Raw genomic sequence first — 20250 nt, 5'->3', positions numbered from 1 at the left:
ATATAACCCGAGGTACCACTGTATACGCATTATAAACTTTTCCCATTCTTTTCTAAAGATCTTGTCTTCTTTGTTCCTGAGCTTCCCAGTTAATTTTGACATTTGGGCATAGTCCATCAACTTGGTTTGCCATCCGTCTCTGGGTTATCTCTTCTTTCCACCTCTGGGCTAATAACATCCGTGCAGCTGTTGTCGCGTACATAAACAGTTTCTTTTCTGGTCTTTTGGAATCTCGGTACCCGGAAAAGCCTTGTAGACTAGATCAGGATATTTGAAGGTAATATGTATGGGAGCAGAGATCTATTTCTACCCTTTTAAAACACTCGTTTTCTCCCCTCCCGGCAGCTAGAAGTCACGTGGATAGTAGACCTCCGGAGGCCAAGACTCACCTCTACTTCAAGGTTTCCAAGATACAGGTACATGAGCTTTCCCTTTGCAATTGGTGCTGATGTTGGGCATAAAGTTAGACCATTTAAAGGTAAAGGTAAAGGGACCCCTGACCATTAGGTCCAGTCGTGGCCGACTCTGGGGTTGTGGCCTCGGCTTTACTGGCCGAGGGAGCCGGCGTACAGCTTCCGGGTCATGTGGCCAGCATGACTAAGACGCTTCTGGTGAACCAGAGCAGTGCACGGAAATGCCATTAACCTTCCCGCCAGAGCGGTACCTATTTATCTACTTGCACTTTGTGCCTTCGAACTGCTAGGTTGGCAGGAGCAGGGGCCGAGCAACGGGAGCTCACCCCGTCGCGGGGATTCGAACCGCCGACCTTCTGATCAGCAAGTCCTAGGCTCTGTGGTTTAACCCACAGTGCCACCCATGTCCCTCTTACCGTTTAGGTGTAAGCAAATGCAACTAAAAAACCCGATCCTTTCAAAAGGCAGAACACAAAGCTTGTGCTTTGCTCATCACTTTTCTGCTTCTGATCAAACCCTACGCAGCTTTTCATGCCATCTGGTTCCAAACATCCCTTTGGCCTTGAACTGGTCTTTGACTGTAATAAATTATTATTATTATTATTATTATTATTATTATTATTATTATTATCTCTTTGGCCTCCCAAAGCACATGTCTAAAACCCTGCAGGAAGGAAAACAGGTGGAATCTGGAGTGGGGAATCAGCAGGTTGGGAAAGGTTAACTTCTGTTCTCCATGCTCCCCCCCCCCAAGCCTTTTTTAAAAAATGAGGTGGAACATTTAGGGAGAATGGGATGTGCTTATTTTTATTTTTAAAAAATATTCAGGGCCCCTCCAGACTCCAGCTTTTTATCTGGGAACAATCTATGGAGTTAGGCTGTTTTGCGGTTGCATATGTAATAAAACTACACCAAGTTTATGGGTGTTTTTAAAAGTATGGGCAGAATTGTTTCATTGCGTATTTAAATCATGTGTAATTGGTTTTTATATGTACTGTATTTTTCTGTGTATAAGACGATTTTTTATTATTAAAAATGTTAAAAAATGGTGGTTGTGTTATACACGGATAGTGCAATGGGGGGGTGGCCGACTGGTGGCAGCATGAGCAGGAGATTGTCTGTGGTGATTGGGCAGGTGATTGGTGGCTGTGACAAGGCCTTCTGACGATTGGCTGCTGCTGCGGCAATTGGGCGGGTGGTTGGTGGTTGTGTCAAGGCCTGCTGGCGATTGGCTGCTGCTGCGGCAATTGGACAGGCGATTGGCAGCTTCTGGCGACGATTGGTGGCTTCGGCGAGGCATGCGATTGGCAGTGGCGGTTAGGCGTGTGAGCGATTGGTGGCAATCCCCCCCCCCAGAAAAGTTCAACAATTGTGGGCAATTCCCCCCACCCCCAAAAAAGGTTAACAACTCTGGGCAATCTCCCCCCATTTCCTTAATTTGGGGTCCCAAAAATAGGGGTCATTTTATACAAATGGGGGGGTGTTATACACGGAAAAATACAGTAATTGGTTTTACATTTGTAAAACGCTTAGAAGCTCATTTTGGCAAGGAAGCGGTATATAAATCAATAACACATAACATAATACATGTGACTAAGCACAGAAGAAAAAGAACCAGGGTAATAAACAAGAAATCCAAAGGGTGGAATAGAAACACAAATGATCTGGTTTCCCTCAACACCAGGAGAAACGTGAGTTCTAAAGGGAACATCTGAAATGCATTGCATTCCTTTGAAAAAAAGGAGACAAGTAGGTGAGGTGTTTTAGCATACCATCTGAATGGTTTTGCGGTTTGTTTTTGCTTTTTAAAAGTACAGTGGTGCCTTGGTTCTCAAACGCCTTGGTACTCAAACAGCTTGGAACCCAAACACTGCAAAGTGTTCCAGTTTGCAAACTGTTTTTGGAAGCCAAACATGCTCTGTTTTGAGTGCCACGCTTCTGTTTTGAGTATTAGGCTGAGCTCTGTCTGTTTTTGCTATTTATTTTGTGTTTTTGTTTTCGCGGCTCTTTTTTGTGTGTTACTGTGTGGAACCCGGTTCAGCTACTGATTGACTGACTGTGTGACTGCGGCACATTGTTTATTGCTTTCATGTTATGGCTCTCGTTAGATAGTAAAATCCATGTTAAATTGCTGTTTTAGGGGTTGTTTTTGAAATCTGGAATGGATTAATCCATTTTGCTTTCTATGGGAAAGCGCACCTTGGTTTTGGAACGCTTTGGACTTCCGGAATGGGTTAAGTTTGAGAGCCAAGGTACCACTGTATTGTACCGTGGCTTCAAAAGAGTTAACAAAGAAGCTGTAGAACGTATTAGTTAGACCTTTCTTCTACTAGCAAATCTAATCAAGTCTCCATACTCTCTTTTCTTCAGAAGCTAACACTCCCCAAGATTGTGGAGCCAGATAATACGGAGACGCAAAATGCACCTGTGGCAGTAGAAGTGAGGGTAAATGTCACCATATCTTGAAGGGCACCCCCTTAGTTCAGGCCCAAGCAGGAGGTAGGGCTAAAAGCAAGACAGTAGCTGCAGGAGAAAATCATGTGCTATGCTCAGCTCTTGCATAAAACTATTTGTTGTTCAGCTCCTCAGAGCTGCTCATCATTGAACGAGAGAACATTTCGTGGTACCAGGAGTAAGGTCAGCGAGAAACGTAAGGGGCAGAAAAACTGAAAATTCAAGGATGGAATGAAGAAGAGAAGAAGAGTTCGGATTTGATATCCCACTTTATCACTACCTGAAGGATTCTCAAAGCGGCTAACATTCTCCTTTCCCCTCCTCCCCCACAACAAACACTCTGTGAGGTGAGTGGGGCTGAGAGACTTCAGAGAAGTGTGACTAGCCCAAGGTCACCCAGCAGCTGCATGTGGAGGAGCGGAGACTCGAACCCGGTTCACCAGATTACGAGTCTACCACTCTTAACCACTACACCACACTGGCTCTCACACTGGAATGAGAGAAAAAATGGAATGGTTCGAGGCTCCTGAGGGAGTTGAAACTTAGTGGCCATGCAGCGAACTCCTGGAAAAGGTTTAAACGTGACTTCACCATTGACATGCAAGGTACAGGAATGGATGAAAAGAAGATCCTCAAAAGGTAACCATGTTTTTGCCTATAGCAGGGCATGAGGCAGTAGACATTTTCCTGGCCGTGCAATCAAGGCAGGAGGAAGAGGTGTGCAGAAATTGGATGAGTATCGCATGCCCAAGAGAGCAATGAGATTTATGAAAGATTTAAGATTTCCGTCAGAGGAAGGGGAATCGATACGGACTTTAATAGATGATTCAGAAATGCAACTGTGGGACCCTAACGGCATCATTAATTAGAGATCAGATAGTGTTGAGGGTTGGAGACTGTGAACTTTTTATTTAAAAACTCCTGCAAGACTGTGATCTGACTCATGAAAGGGCAGTCCAGGCTGCAAGGCTAGAATGCAAGTATTAAAGGAAAACCTTTTTAAGTCTTTGCGTTGGCTTATTCTGGGGAAGAAATGATGCACAGAGGGGTCTGTGAATTGCAGAACAGGTTCCAAGTTTGAATGGAGATCTTCTAGTTCAATAGTGTGTGGGAACACAGAACCTTTCCTAGGACAAAAAACTTGTCATATTCTGGTTAAAAGACTGCACATCATAAGGCAAACCAAAGATATTCACATTGTATCCCGATGTCTTTGAAGGAACAGGCAAGGTGGAAAGTGTATACAGTGGTATCTCGGTTTTCAAACATAATCCATTCCAGAAGACCGTTCGAGTTCCGAAATGTTCGAAAACCGAAAATTCAATAAGGAAAACTCAATATGGAAGCCGCGTGACATGTTTGACTTCTGAAAAGTGTTCAAAAACTGAAGCATTTACTTCTGGGTTTACAGCATTCAAGTTCAGAAACATTCATGTACAGAGACGTTCAAAAACCAAGGTACCACTGTATAAAATCCAATTAACAGAGCCAAAGAAACTAGTGATAAATGCACCTTGCAGAAGTTCCTTCGGCCCTCACAAAAAGTCTAGGAGAACTCAAACTTCTGGAGATCATTGAAAATGTCGACGAGCCCATGGAACAGGTCCATTTTTCAATACTCATAAAGAAGAAACATACAGGACGTCGCTCAGATTGTGCCTGGATCCATTGAAAGAAGTTCAGTTTTAGGGTCATGACAAGGGCAAAATATTTTTCAAATTTAGATGCCTCTCCAGGATTCTGGCAAATACCATTAGACTAGAGGGGCTCATGAATTTTCAGTACACTTGTTATTGCTTCCACGGATAGCCATTTGATTTTAAATCTGCCTCCCATCGAAAGCAAAGTGGAAATTGTGAAGCGTTTGCTGAAAAAGGCCTCGGATACAAAAACAGATCCTTACTTGGCATAGCTGGATTACAGGGGTGGAAATGGGAAAATTCCCTGCTGAGCTCTTGTTTATTAGAACACTCAGGACCAAACTGCTATGGCTGGAACACCATAACTCTGACTCAGCTGGAAGCGTTCAGTAAAAAAAGCAATATTATGGCACAAATTCCTGAGCACCGAGATCCCTCTGCAACCCAAAAATGAAGTTCAAGTGCAGGATGGTACTCCATGAACCCAGAGGGTTGTTGTCAAATGAAGAAGTAGCCCCCAGATCATGCAACATGCAGACTTCCGTTGGAGAAATATTGCGACGTAACCAATGGCATCTCCTCCAGATACCAGAAAGAGAGGAAGGAGAGAAGAAAGGAGGAGTAACACAGCAGGGGAAGGAAGCAGGAGGAAAACACTGGAGGGAGGGTGGGAAAATGAAGCATCTTCAGAAATGAGTCTGGGAAGGTACACTCAAAACCAGAAGGCCCCAGAAAGACTTATTTAAAAAACAAACAAACACAGACACATTGTTTTAAAAAAGGGAGATGTAAGGATAAATGGGGTACCTCCCATATCTAGTTTAGGAGGTTAGGTTGGAGGCAGGGTGAGAAGCCAAGGGAAAGAATGGCTAAAGGAGAGAAGACCTTTTTACGTAGTTCTTTAATTAAACTACCACTACTTCTTCTTCAAAGGGATGCGGGTGGCGCTGTGGGTTAAACCACAGAGCCTAGGACTTGTCGATCGGAAGGACGGTTCGAATCCCCATGACGGGGTGAGCTCCCGTTGCTCGGTCCCTGCTCCTGTCAACCTAGCAGTTCGAAAGCACGTCAGAGTCTAAGTAGATAAGTAGGTCTGGCAGGAAGGTAAACGGCATTTCCGTGCGCTGCTCTGGTTCGCCAGAAGCGGCTTAGTCATGCTGGCCACATGACCCGGAAGCTGTACGCTGGCTCCCTCGGCCAATAAAGCGAGATGAGCGCTGCAACCCCAGAGTCGGCCACGACTGGACATAATGGTCAGGGGTCCCTTTATCTTTACTTCTTCTTCAAGCCCTCTAACCTGCTCCTCATTAAACAGAGAACATTGCAGCAGAAATTGTAATTAAAAATGTGAAATTAGAAAGGAATAAACCCCCTGCCTTTAGATGTTTTCCCTTTTCAGTTTTACAAAGCGTTTCCCCTAACGTTAATTCAACCACTAACCAAAGTTACCAGGGAGAGGAAATTTCTCATTCTTAGGGGCAACCAAACGCCATCATTCTCCCCAATCTAGAAAAGGAAACATTCCTAACACTTCTTATCAGCCAGTTTTTGTTTTCTTAGTTGTGACAAGATATTTCTGGCAGTGCTGGCCAAAATACCAGATGTCATTGTGCAACGTAAGATTTGGATTTGTCAGTAGACCCCCAAATATTTTTAATATATCTACAGTTGTACCTTGGTTTTAGAACAGCTTAGTTCTCGAACGTTTTGGCTCCCGAACGCCGCAAACCTGGAAGTGAGTGTTCCAGTTTGCGAACTGTTTTTGGAACACGAACGTCCAACGAGGCTTCCGCAGCTTCCGATTGACTGCAGGATTTTAACAGTGGGTTCGTAAGTGGCTGTGGAGGCCAATTCTGGTTCCACACGTCCTTCCACAGTGGGAACATAGGTTTCCGGGTGGGAGTTGATCATGGTGTGGATTTGCCAAGTGTGCCTTCCTCTTAGCACGTTTCTCCCTTGTGTCCTGAGTTCGAGTGTCTTCAAAGCCCATGACACCTTTGGTAAAGGCTGTTCTCCAACTGGAGCGCTCACAGGCCAGTGTTTCCCAGTTGTCGGTGTTTATACTACATTTTTAAAGATTTGCCTTGAGAGAATCTTTAAACCTCTTTTGTTGACCACCAGCATTATGATTTCAATTTTTAAGTTCAGAATAGAGTAGTTGCTTTAGAAGACTCAGGCATCCGTACCACCTGAGGGCCTAAGTTCGTCTTGTCCATTCATTTCAGTAGGTCCACTCTGAGTTAGTTAGTTAGTTAGTTAGTAAGATACAACCCCCTAACTTTTAATAAAAGGTTGTCAAGTCTCCCAAATAAGGGAATGTTTCTCATTTATAAATTATCATTGCAGCATCACCACCCACCCGAATATATCATTTACCAAATTCAACAGCAACAAAAACTTATGGGCACAGCTAGTATTCTCTTTTTAAGAAAAAGAAGCAATGTCAATGTCGCCGCATCAATATTTAGTCTGGTACATACATATTTTAAGATTAAAAGTTGCTGGGGAAATGGGATCAAAACCATGACGCCATGAAGGAGGAATGGCAGACAAAATGGATGGAATATGCAGAAATGTCAAGTTTAACCAGTAGAATAAGAGATCAGGAAGAAGAGTGGGAAATATTTGGAAAATATCTGAAGATTCATTGCAAGCAAATTAAAACACTAGCAGGATTAGAGTGAATTCAGCACTGTATAATTTAGCTGGGAGAAAAAACTAATATGGAGTAATTAGAATATGCAGCAGCAGAGGATAATTAGAATGAACCATGGAAGAAGGGGAGGGAAGTTGATGAATAAATATATTGTCTGTTCTTTTTGATGAATGTAAATGTGGAAATTTGTAGAAGTGACATTATATTAAAACAACAACAACAACAACATTACACTACAGATCGTTTTCTTTTTTTCCAATTAAAATTGCCTTCTTCCCTTCCATGAAACTGCCATTTCCCCCGCAGTAGGAATATGCAGGCACCCTGAGACCCCGTATATATTTTCTTCCTGCAGTGCGCACCACAGTCCCAACAGGAGAGAAAATAACTGGCAAAAATTCCGCAATTCACCATTTTATAAAACAGTCACACTCTGCTTTACTTTTTTGTCACGCACATAGGAATGGGAAAAGGGGCCGGGGAGGTGGGTTGTGGGGTTTTTTTTGCCTTTTTTGCCAAATGTAAAATAAAAAACAATTTACATCCTTGGGGACGGGGGACATAAGTATGTGTAAAAATGTTATTTAAAAAAATGTGGGAGGGGGGATTGGGGAGGAGGTTGAGAGCTCCTGTTTATTATAGGATAAACAAAACTTTTTTTAAAAAAACAAGAAATTCACAGTTTCTGTCTCTCGCTCTCTCTTTCTATAGGACGCCCAAAAGAAAATTGGGCTGATTGAACGGGAAAACAAGACCCTGTCGACACGCCTAGCTCATATATATCGCGGCACAGGCTTGGTAGACTGCTGGAACCCGTACCAAAAAAAGAGGTGGGCAGTTGTGAGTCTTTAATGCCTCTACGCTATTATTCCGGGAGTGCCAGCTTGGCCCCCCAGCTGTCGTTGCTCGGGGCTGTGGGTGCCATGCAGCGTGCATGGCCCTGGGGCTGAAATTTGTGGGTGCCCGGCCCCTTCATGGAATAAAGGTAAAGGTAAAGGGACCCCTGACCATTAGGTCCAGTCGTGGCCAACTCTGGGGTTGTGGCGCTCATCTCGCTTTACTGGCCAAGGGAGCTGGCGTACAGCTTCTGGGTCATGGGGCCAGCATGACTAAGCCGCTTCTGGCAAACCAGAGCAGCGCACGGAAACGCCGTTTACCTTCCCACCGGAGCGGTACCTATTTATCTACTTGCACTTTTGTTTTTTTTTTAAGAATATTTTTTTATTAACCGACCAATCACATCAAATCAAACCAAATTACATAAATTCCAAATTACACAGCCAAATTTTAAATTTTTGTTGGGGGTACCCATATTTCAAGTTCCGAAGGGATCCAATCAACTTTTTGCTTCTTACTGCTGTTTTAATGTCCACAAATCTAACCTTATGATGTTCACAGTACTATCCAGTCCTTTCTTATTATTTTTCCACATCTCTTGTTGTTATTTTCATATATTTTTCCTTTCTCTTTGTGACCTCTGATAGTCTCCGCAAGCTGGTTAGAACAGTTTGTAATCCTGCGTGGATATTAATTTTTTTTATCCAGTAGCCATATCCAGACGTTTTCCATATAACATCACTTCCATACATCAAAACAGTCTTAGCGTCATTAGTCTTCACCAATCTGCCTCCTTTCTCAAAACCTTTGAGGAGATTCACTAGGAATGCAGTCTGAAAACAAATCCGTTCTTCCTCCCGGCTGTAAATCCTTTGGCAAGATGGCGACTCCCAATTAATTGCTGCGCCATTCCCAAAAGCTCTTATTGCTTCTCGGTTTCCATAAAGCATACTTTTGGTTAAAGTTTATCTCCACACAGACCTTAATCATCCTGCTTGGGTCAGTTCAACCGACGGTTCTAATGAGGAGGGGTTCTTGTAAATCACATAGAAGGAAAGTAAAAAAGGTTTCCCCCCCCCATTCAGCCCTGTTGTCAACATACCCCGCCTTTGGTGTATCTTCTTCGTAAAATATTCCTGTTTCTCCAGCCCGTCGTCTTCTTTCGCAGAGGTCACTTAAATTAGCAGACTTCACTCCGCTTCTTCACTTGAAATATGTGCATTTGCTTCTTTTGTAATTAATTATTCCAAATTGCTGCAACTAGTGCGCGATCAGAGACAGCGTCCAGGAGAGCCGATGTCCACACGGGGGCATTCTGCCTAGGGCCCTCACCCCCTTCTTTCGAATTAGGGGGTGATTTATGGGCACAGCAGGCAAGGGCAGTGTTCCCCATTTCCTTGGGGCAACAAGGGAGGCTGCCTACTCCCATAACAGCTTCTTAATTACCCCGTGTGGGTTGGAGAGATGGTATTGTCGGCCATCTTCCAATGCGCCCCCTAGTGGCCCCCCCATCTACTTGCACTTTTGACTGGCTTTCAAACTGCTAGGTTGGCAGGAGCAGGGACCGAGCAACGGGAGCTCACCCCGTCACGGGGATTCGAACCGCCAACCTTCTGATCAGCAAGTCTTGGCTCTGTGGTTTAACCCACAGCGCCACCCGCATCCCTATCTTGATGGAATAGGATGTCCCTATTTTCCCCATAGAAATGTTGAAGGGTCTGTCATACTGGCCAGGAGGGCAGAGGGTGGCAGCTGACTGAATTCCAGCAAGAACTTTGGCCTATAGAGCACACAGAGCCTGACTTTCCTGATGTGTTGAGGGACCAGGACCCTCCATAGGAGGTGAATCACCGAAGGCCACCTGCTGGAGACCCTGGTTGGAGTCCTCCCTGCATCATAGGCTGCCTCCTCATTGTTATCTACGTATTTAATACATGAGTCGTAAAAGGTGTGTCTCAGAACCAGCTGCTTTTCATGACAGTAAGCTGTTCATTCATACGGTATAGAATAAGAAAGCTTAATCTCTAGTGAGTCACCTATCTCTCCCCACTGGCTTCATTTTGAGACTGATGAAATAAAAAAGGGGATAAAGTTTGCATTGTAATTTTTATCAGGGGAAAAGAAATAATAGTTATAAAAATAACAGAACAAACAATAGTCAGCTGCTAGCTGATGCAAAGAAAGATTCCCTTTTTAAAAATTAGAGGGTTTTTGTATTAAAAGATGTTCTTGTGTTACAAAACAAACAAATAAACGGGGGGAAGTATTTAGGGCTTTAACACCTAGCCAGGTACATCTTCCCTTTTGCTTAAAACTTAAATCTTCTTACCTCGGAAGCTTGCTCACAATTCTGTGACATTTTAATTGCCCTGCTATGGATTTTGGATCCCTCCTCCTAATTTATTCCCAGGGTGGGGAGGGCAAAGGAAAACGTCTAAGAATAAACTTTCTACTTCTATTGCATTTTTATAGCAATAACGTGACAAGAGCTCTTTGACTGGCTCATGACCAGACAAGAGGAGTGATGTTCTCAACAGATGCCCATCCGCCTCGCATCTTCCTGCTCTCTTTTCCATTTAATATAAGACACACATTTTTGGGTGGGGACAGTCGCATCCTAATGAGGTGGATTTTAATATGAGATGGCTGAAGAAAGATGCTGTCCATAGTGGGACAGCTGTCCCAGGATTCCCCACGTGGTCACAAGGGATCTAGAGATACATCTCCTGGATCCTTTCTGGTTCTAGCTGGAGGGGCAGTACCCAATAAAAGGGAAATAGGTGGTGCTGTGGTCTAAACCACTGAGCCTCTTGGGCTTGCCGATTGGAAGGTCGGCAGTTTGAATCCCTGTGACAGAGTGAGCTCCCGTTGCTCTGTCCCAGCTCCTGCCAACCTGGCAGTTCGAAAGCACGCCAGTGCAAGTAGATAAATAGGTACCACTGCGGCAGTAAGGTAAATGGTGTTTATATGCGCTCTGGTATCCGTAACGGTGTTCCGTTGTGCCAGAAGCAGTTTAGTCATGTTGGCCACAAGACCCAAAAAGCTGTCTGTGGACAAACGTCGGCTCCCTTGGCCTGAAAGTAAGATGAGCGCCACAATCCCATAGTCGCCTTTGGCTGGACTTCACCGTCCTAGGGTCCTTTACCCAATAAAATAGTATTTGCAGGGAGTCAAAGATGCTGCAGAGTAGATTTTGAGGCAGGAACTCTCCAGCCAGAAACCAGCATCTCCATGAGCTACTTGTCTTAGAATCATAGAATTGTAGAGTTGGAAGGGACCTTAAACGTGATGGGCTCTTTCCAATGTTCCACCAGCAGAACTCTACTCACACAGTGAGACCCTTCCTCTCCTTCTCCTTCTCCATTCACTCCCAAATCTGCTCTGGAAGGTCTCTCAAACCCTTCAAAACTGATTTTGAGGGTGCAGAGTGAGGACGCTGTAGGGGATTGGAGGGGAATATTTTATTCTATGTGCAGAAGTCTTGCGCTAGCAGAATAGGAACATCTGGTGCCACCAACAATAATCCTCAGCCAACAGTATGTCGCCTACTCTCTTTTTCTACTACTACTACTACTACTACTACTAATAATAATAATAATATATTTATACCCGTCCATCTGGCTGGGCTTCCCCAGCCACTCTGGGCAGCTCCCAACAGAGTATTAAAAACACGATAAAACATCAAACATTAAGAACTTCCCTAAACAGGGCTGCCTTCAGATAGTTGTTTACTTCCTAGACATCTGATGGGAGGGTGTTCCACAGGGCAGGTGCCACCACCGAGAAGGCCCTCTGCCTGGTTCCCTGTAACCTCACTTCTCGCAGGGAGGGAACCACCAGAAGGCCCTCAGAGTTGGACCTCAGTGTCCAGGCTGAACGATGGAGGTGGAGACGCTCCTTCAGATATACTGGGCCAAGGCCGTTTAGGGCTTTAAAGGCCAGAACTAACATTTTGGTGCCGAAACCAACTCCCTTTCCCCACTTTTCCGGGGCATCCCCTGGGAATGCGTAGTGTTTCTCCACACCCTAGCCTTAACCTGTTTGGGTTTTGCAGTTCACAGCGGCAGAAGCAGAACATAGAACTTGTGAGGATTACTGTGGAGAATCAGGGAATCCTCAAGAGGATCCGAGAGAGAAAGCCAACCTATGACCGGAAGCAGTCAGAGATTGACTGGGAGGCAAGTGCACCCTTCCCCATATTTATCAAAAATGCAACCAACCTCCATTTCCTTAGTTGCAAACGTTCAAGCCTTTAAGGTTCAGCTGGTATGAAGCCAACCTGGCCGTACTTTGAAGAGGTGGGCAAGGTATAATAGTTGTGAACAGGACAAGTGCAGCTCCATGTGAAAAAGTCAAATGTGAGCTTGTGTCCAGCACCAGGACACTGAGAGTAGAAAAATGTGTGTGGGTTGTAATGAAATATACCATGTTAAGGCAGCAGTCCTATGCACACTGACTTGAAAGTAAGTCCTACTGAAATCAGGAGGCTGTGTGCACATTCCTGTCTCCCACAGTTGTTTTGCAAGGCTGCGGACACACAGCATTCGCCAAAATCCCCATCTATCCTGCAGTTTGTTGAGAAACACTGCATTTTGATGCCTTTCTCCCCAAACCGACTTCAATCCAATTTGAAGATGTTAAGCTGTATCAAAATAACCCCGTTGTGCTGGTCCCGGGGGTAAGGTACCTTGGGTGTAGCAGAGTCCACACGAAGAGGGGCAAGGTCCGAGGCAGAGAGCCGGGCGGGGAACAGGAACGCTGGAACAGGAGGCTGTGCAGGGAACAGGAACACCGGATGGTCGGGAACAGGAGGCCGAGCAGGGAACAGGAGTACCGGATAGTCAGGAACAGGAAGCCGAGCAGGGAACAGGAGTACCGGATAGTCAGGAACAGGAGGCCGAGCAGGGATCAGGAACACAGGAAGGTCCGAAGCCAACAACGACGTTGCTCCCGCAACCTGGGGCCGGGCTGACTGGGCTTTTATCCTCTTCTAAGGCCAGGGGCGGTCCCGGTCCCCAGGAGCCCCGCCTCCTCTGGCCTTAAGGCGAGCACTCCTCCTGGGGGCAACCAGTTCCCTTCGCCTCTCTGCCCTAAGCCTCTGCAGATCAGGAGAGGCCGAAGGGTTACTGGGCCCTGGAGGAGGCTCACCTGTGGCCACTGAGTCATCAAGCCCCTCTGGGGCCAGAAGGGCTTCACCTGGGGCCAGCTCCTGATGCACTGCCACAGGTGCAGGCTCTTCAGCATCTAGGCCTTGCCCCAGTTCAGCCGGCCCTGGAGGCGGGGACTCCTGTGCAGGCTGGGATTCCTCTGTTTCATCCTCCGAATCGGAATCCCAGGCCATCACACCCGTTCCCTCTCTGCCCACTGGTTCAGACAGTGGGTGACCAATTGCACTGATGTGTACCACAAGTGTTTTTGGGAATGGAGGCGGGGACCTGTTTTAAAGGATTGGACCTGTGGGTGAGACCTGTAGCATGTTAGTGGGACTCTTCCTTTCGTAAGCCAAAGTTAGCATATCTCCTGAGTTTACATCAATAAAACTCAGAAACGCGAGGAGTTAGGAGTCCAACGTTGTTTATTGCAAAGCAGTAGGTTACAGTCGGATCGTTCTGCAAAACTGCAACCCCGCCCTTTGGTCCAGGCAGTGGTATTTATAAAATTTCAAACAAAGCATTTCAGTTTCCACCAATCATATACATCATTACCTCATTTCATGTTTTACACATGGACAATTATTGTTGTTGTTTAGTCGTTTAGTCGTGTCCGACTCTTTGTGACCCCATGGACCAGAGCACGCCAGGCACTCCTGTCTTCCACTGCCTCCCGCAGTTTGGTCAAACTCATGTTCATAGCTTCGAGAACACTGTCCAACCATCTCGTCCTCTGTCGTCCCCTTCTCCTTGTGCCCTCCATCTTTCCCAACATCAGGGTCTTTTCCAGGGAGTCTTCTCTTCTTATGAGGTGGCCTCAGCTTCAGGATCTGTCCTTCCAGTGAGCACTCAGGGCTGATTTCCTTCAGAATGGATAGGTTTGATCTTCTTGCAGTCCATGGGACTCTCAAGAGTCTCCTCCAGCACCATAATTCAAAAGCATAAATTCTTCAGCAATCAGACTTCTTTATGGTCCAGCTCTCACTTCCATACATCACTATGGGGAAAACCATAGCTTTAACTATACGGGCCTTTGTCGGCAAGGCGATGTGTCTGCTTTTTAAGATGCTGTCTAGGTTTGTCATCGCTTTTTCCCCAAGAAGCAGGCATCTTTTAATTTCGTGACTGCTGTCACCATCTGCATTGGTCATGGAGCCCAAGAAAGTAAAATCTCTCACTGCCTCCATTTCTTCCCCTTCTATTTGCCCGGAGGTGATGGGACAAGTGGCCATGATCTTCATTTTTTTGATGTTGAGCTTCAGACCATATTTTGTGCTCTCCTCTTTCACCCTCATTAAGTGGTTCTTAAGCACTAGCAATTTCTGCTGATTAATTTCTGGTTCCCGCCATGTTCTATTACATTGTGTTAGTGTGCAAGTTGGGAACCTGTGTTACGTGTAGCCATTTGCACCATGTAGCAACTTATGTTCTAGCTTTTAGCTGCATCTTTGTGATTCACATATGAGCTGTATTTCTGCCCCATTTGGGGGGCGGCAACTTGCAAAATCATCTGTTTCATAAAGTAGCAGGCTACCATAACTTCTCTATTAAACGCACACTCTTTTTTTCCCCCCAAAATTTTTTTTATTGATTTTCCAAAATTTTTGAACAAACAAACAAACAAACATAAATCTTAACTATACTTAATCCAATCTTAGTAACATTGTTAAGTGACTTCCTCAAATCCCCCTGGCTGAGTTTCAGTGTATATCATTGTAACAGTTTTCCAAAACCAAATTTCTCATAAAATTAACTTAATCACTTAACATCATTCTATTTTTTCATTTTAACTTTAAACATATTATACGCTAACATCACACATTTAAATCCTAAGCCTATCTGATATTTGCAGGTTTTTCCAATTAAGTTAGCATATTTAACTAAATATTCTTTGAATTTCATCCATTCCTTCTGGTACTCCTCCCTCCTTCTGGTCGCGGACTCTTCCAGTCAGGTCGGCTAGCTCCGAAATGACCATCATCTTCATCTGCCATTCCTCCACTGTTGGGACTTCTTGTGTTTTCCAATTCTTAGCTAACAAAATTCTAGCTGCAGTTGTGGCATACAAAAACAATCTAACATCTTTCTTGGGCAATTCCAGACCTATTATTCCAAGAAGAAAGGCCTCTGGTTTCTTAGTAAATGTATAGTTCAACATTTTTTTAAATTTATTATAAATCTTCTCCCAGAAGTCTTTCACCTTGGGGCAGGTCCACCACATATGATAAAAGGTACCTTCTTTTTCTTTATATTTCCAGCACAGATTATCACTACTATGATATATCTCTGCTAATTTTACAGGAGTTAAGTACCATCTATACATCATTTTCATAATATTTTCCTTTAACACCATACATGCAGTGAACTTGACCCCTTTCCTCCACAACCTTTCCCAGTCTTCGAACATTATGTTATGTCCCACATCTCTATTAGACGCACACTCAAGGACTTACAGGGGTACACATTATCACATATATTGTGGCCCTTTGGGCCACCACCACATTCCAAGTAAGAATGTCCACATAACATCAGGCTGCAAGAAGCACACCAATCTTGTAGAGAACCATGCATCATAAACATGGTGCTCTTATCCAGAAAGCAGCTGCTGCCGAGGGAGAAACAGACTTCAGAGAGAAGGAAGCTTAGAAGTCAGAGAATTGGTGCAGGTGGAAGGGGTTAATCCCCTTTGCCTCAGCACTGTGACATATCCAGATTCTCTCTGTGTGAGAGAGAGAGATCTCCTTTGAAGCATAGGAAGAAGAAGAAGAAGAAGAAGAAGAAGAAGAAGAAGAAGAAGAGGAGGAGGAGGAGGAGTTTGGATTTGATATCCCGCCTTTCACTCCCTTTAAGGAGTCTCAAAGTGGCTAACATTCTCCTTTCCCTTCCTCCCCCACAACAAACACTCTGTGAGGTGAGTGGGGCTGAGAGACTTCAGAGAAGTGTGACTGGCCCAAGGTCACCCAGCAGCTGCATGTGGAGGAGCGGGGAAGCGAACCCGCTTCACCAGACTATGAGACTACCGCTCTTAACCACTACACCACACTGGCTCTCCAAAGAACCCTCTGCCTAGGCCAGCGTTTCTCAACCTTGGGCCTCCAGCTGTTTTTGGGACTACAACTCCCATCATCCCTGATCACTGGCCCTGCTAGCTATGGATGATGGAAGTTGTAGTCCCAAAAACAGCTGGAGGCCCAAGGTTGAGACACTCTGGCCTCGAGGGTGAGCCTAGAATTTTGATGCGTTCCCTGCTTATATCAGTGGCTGCTTAATATCCACATTTTCAAGAAAATGTAGCAGCTCAATCAATTTTGCGACTCTCCCCGCCAGCAGTTGTAGAATATGATAACCGATTATGATCATCTTGGAGCTGGGGGAACAGGGTGGGAGCAGCGAGGCGCATTTCCCGAAGCTCATGCGTGGGAAACGACTGTTCCAACCTTGTTATTAGCAAGAAGGGAGAGGGTGCAGGGTTTGTGTCGCTCGCCGTCACGTTTTCGCGTCCTCCCCCTCCTCCCTGGTCTCATTATTCTGCAAAGCCGCCTTCCCCGATATCTTTTGTCGGTGGAATTAAAATCTCTCCCGAAAAGTCGAGTGGCGTCTCCTCGATGTCAACAAGCCTCCCACAGGCAGTGGAGAAGGCAGATGGCACAGCTGCAACCTTTTGTCTTAGCACAAAAGTTTCTGCCCCTTTGTTCCTCTTCTGAAACTGGGGACTAGGCGATGGTGCTTTGCCGTCACAGATCGAGAGAAGGGAGTTTTGCTCTCATTCGCCTGTACCCTAAACACTTTCCTTCATTGCACATACCCCAACTCCCCCCCCCCCATTGTGCACTCGTGGTGTGCATGTTACAGGTGGCCAGTGCTGCTTTCGATACTGTTTGTGCCTGCAAATGTTCCAGGGCAGGCATACGCATTCGTTTCCAATCTGCGCACATCCCGCAACTTCAGGTTATAATAATACAAAGGCAATGAAAACCAGTGAATTGATTATACTACAACATAAAGAAATGGCAATCTATAAATTTATGCTAGAGAAACAATATCCGGCTCATCCAAAAGGATAGCTCACTGAGCTCAATAAGACTTTGCTTCATTTGAGAAAAGACGTCTACTGTTACAGGTAAGCCACTTGAAAAACGGTTACTGTATTTTTCCGTGTATAAGACGCCCCCTATTTTGGAGGACTAAATTTAAAGAAAATGAGGAGAGATGGCCCAAAGCTGTTGAGCTTTTTTAAGGGGGAATTGCACGCGCACCATCACCCCAACGTGCACCTCCCGCAGTGGCATGGGGGGGTTGCACACCCCCCAACCACCTGGCTGGCGGCGCACAGCTCCCCCCCCCCACGCTACTATCCATGTATAGGACGAGCCCAGTTTTTTTACATGATTTTTGAGTCAAAAAACCTCATCTAATACATGGAAAAATACGGTATGTCCCTGTGGAGATGTCAGTACTGAATCGGTGGCTCATGTCCTTCTGCCTTGCAATCTTTATAAAGATTTGAGGAGTGAGGTTATCACCCCTCTATTACTATTACTGTCCATTCCGGGACGCCCAACCACTGTCACAGTGTCCGTTCCCTTGGCAGATCAAGATGAACAGTGACAGCAAAGGTTGCAAGGTTTTTAGCCTGGGCAATTAGAAGAAGATCCACTATTTGACTATTGATCCAAACCCCCAAAATGTATTTTATATAATTGGCTTTTTACCTTTATCTTCTGTATACCGCATTTTGTTTGTTTTATTATTATGGCTGGTGGCCAATGCAAATAAAGATTCATTCATTCATTCAGGTAAGCCACTAAGAATCTGACTCTACCTTAGGGGGCAGTTTTGCTCAGTCAAATGCAGTGGGTCACGAAGAAGGAAAGGGACGTGTTTATATAATGTAGTTCTGGTTCTTCTGCACCTACACTAGGAAATTAACTGCATTTTGTACCAGCTGCTGGTTTGGGATCATTGTCAGCAGCCTAGCAATTTAGCCTCAAGGTCAGGAAGATCCAACAGCATTGGTTAAATAGCATCACAATGAAATAATACGCAGTTGAAAATGTTGACAATAGGACCCAGGGAGGGGATTGGGGGGTGGAGAAGTCTCGAGATTCAGAGAAATCTCTTTATATGGATTATGTATTTGGTATTGTTATGAATTTATATTTGTAAAATCAAATAAAAATAATTTCAAACAAACAAAATAGCATCACTGACAAGTTTGTGACCTTGGTTGTCCTCACCCTTGCAGAATTCAAGGAAGTATCTGAGGACCAGCACTCGCTTTCTAATCTCAAATCACGAGTAAGTATGAAGCACAGTCCGGACCATGTTATTGGTGGAGTGGGTGGGTGTACACACACACACACACACACACACACACACACACAGCTACAGCAGAATAAATCTACCACAAATGCACTACTGTGTTAACATGTTGCAGAATGCACCAGACACCAGTCTGGAGGGGCCCTTGCTTAACTTGCTCCAGGGTTAAACACTGGACAACAGCTCAGAGTATGATTGAAGGCTATGGTCCCTTTAAATCTCCACCCTCTGGAGGCTATTTCATGTATTACTAGACTAGCCTCTGAATCAGCATTGTACTAGGAGCTCAGCGCCCATGCAGATCAAAAGCTGGCCCAACAAATACGTAACACTGTCATATTTACGATGTTTTTGAATTATCTTTCATGGTTTTTTGTACGTACAATGCAATGACAGCATGACATGTGTCATTTAGCAATATATCTCAACTGCCCTGAAGAAGACATACGAAATGGAGACCATACCCGGGCATCTCGTTGACAGGAGTCCTTCGTGTACACAGTCTTTATCTGGAAGATTTACTCCATAGTTGAACTATTGAACTCTTGTTCTCAGTTATACTGAATAGCAATTTGCAAGAATATATATATATTCAAGTTTTTTGTGACTGTACATAAATACCTTGTGTGGATATTATTTTGAGTCATAAAACCAATTGCATTGGGACATTCAGTGCATCTTATACTTTCATCGTATACAGAGCTGTGTTCGCTTTGTTTTGATTAGATTCTATTCTCTCTATTCCTTCGTTGTTGGAGCCAGGGTTAAACCCTGGCACAAGAAATAGGCTCTGGAACTGAGCACTGGCAGGGTGACTTGTGGCCCCGTGTAAGCCAAACAAAGCATTAAAGGGCCCACCTTTCTCTGATGAAACAGCTACGCTTCCCTGTCTAATATTTCCCCCTTCTGATTTGTTGCAGGAAGCTAGGCGCTGTGAGGAATAGCAAACCTTTTGGGCCTGTTCGAAGTTCAACAGCTAGCTGATGGCACCGCCAACAGCTGGCTGATTTCTTTGTTAGGGTTTCAGAATTAAACATGATACACGGAAAGAATGTCTCTTCCTTGCTTCTCTTATGCCAAGTTTGCCAGCGCCAAGGCACACACCTTCTCAGGATTCTGTTCAAAATTCATGAAAAAGAATACTGGAGCCACGTCAGTATTTGCTGTGAAGGCAAATCCTAGCAGCCAGTCAGTCAGCAAAATACTTGCTGCTGAAGATATTGCCCATATGTCGTGGTTTGGAGATACCATACTTCCTTCTTTGCTTTTGGATTGAAGTTTAGTAGCAGATGGGGACGCAGGTGGCGCTGTGGGTTAAACCACAGAGCCTAGGACTTGCCGATCAGAAGGTCGGCGGTTCAAATCCCCACGACGGGGTGAGCTCCCATTGCTCGGTCCCTGCTCCTGCCAACCTAGCAGTTCGAAAGCACATCAAGTGCAAGTAGATAAATAGGTACCGCTCCTGCGGGAAGGTAAACGGCGTTTCCGTGCGCTGCTCTGGTTCTCCAGAAGTGGCTTAGTCCTGCTGGCCACATGACCCAGAAGCTGTACGCCGGCTCTCTCGGCCAATAAAGCGAGATGAGCTCCGCAACCCCAGATTCGTTTACGACTGGACCTAATGGTCAGGGGTCCCTTAGTAGCAGATAAGCACTGTGTACTCGGCTCTCCCTTAGGAACTTTCCCCCCCACACCAGCCAGAGCTGACAATTCTTCCCTTCACTGCATCCGATCATGTGGAGATGAGCAATCCAGCCCCTGTAGTATACAGAATAATGCAC

At 45.1% G+C, this 20250-nt stretch overlaps 1 protein-coding gene across 3 annotated transcripts in view; it reads left to right on the top strand.

Annotated features, from left to right (window-relative positions):
* Positions 1-19524, top strand: part of LOC308462093 (ras-related protein Rab-18-B-like) — a 50431-nt gene extending 30907 nt beyond the window's left edge. The window contains exons 8-13 of one of the 3 annotated variants that reach the window (XM_080979487.1): positions 346-416; positions 2784-2858; positions 7875-7993; positions 12055-12178; positions 18396-18448; positions 19393-19524. In XM_080979487.1, the coding sequence (XP_080835613.1) occupies positions 346-416; positions 2784-2858; positions 7875-7993; positions 12055-12178; positions 18396-18448; positions 19393-19456 (506 nt within the window). In that variant the 3' untranslated portion in view covers positions 19457-19524. Of the gene's footprint in view, positions 1-345; positions 417-2783; positions 2859-7874; positions 7994-12054; positions 12179-18395; positions 18449-18887; positions 19172-19392 lie in introns of those variants that run through there. The other 2 variants (XM_080979488.1, XM_080979489.1) reach the window with 2 other exon arrangements.
* The last annotated feature ends 726 nt before the right edge of the window (positions 19525-20250 follow it).

The sequence above is a fragment of the Podarcis pityusensis genome (genome assembly GCF_964106645.2).
Source record: "Podarcis pityusensis genome assembly, chromosome: 13".
In the NCBI taxonomy this organism is placed as follows: domain Eukaryota; kingdom Metazoa; phylum Chordata; class Lepidosauria; order Squamata; family Lacertidae; genus Podarcis; species Podarcis pityusensis.
The sequence above is the reverse complement of the archived record's forward strand: the minus strand, read 5'-3'. Positions and strand labels throughout refer to the sequence as shown.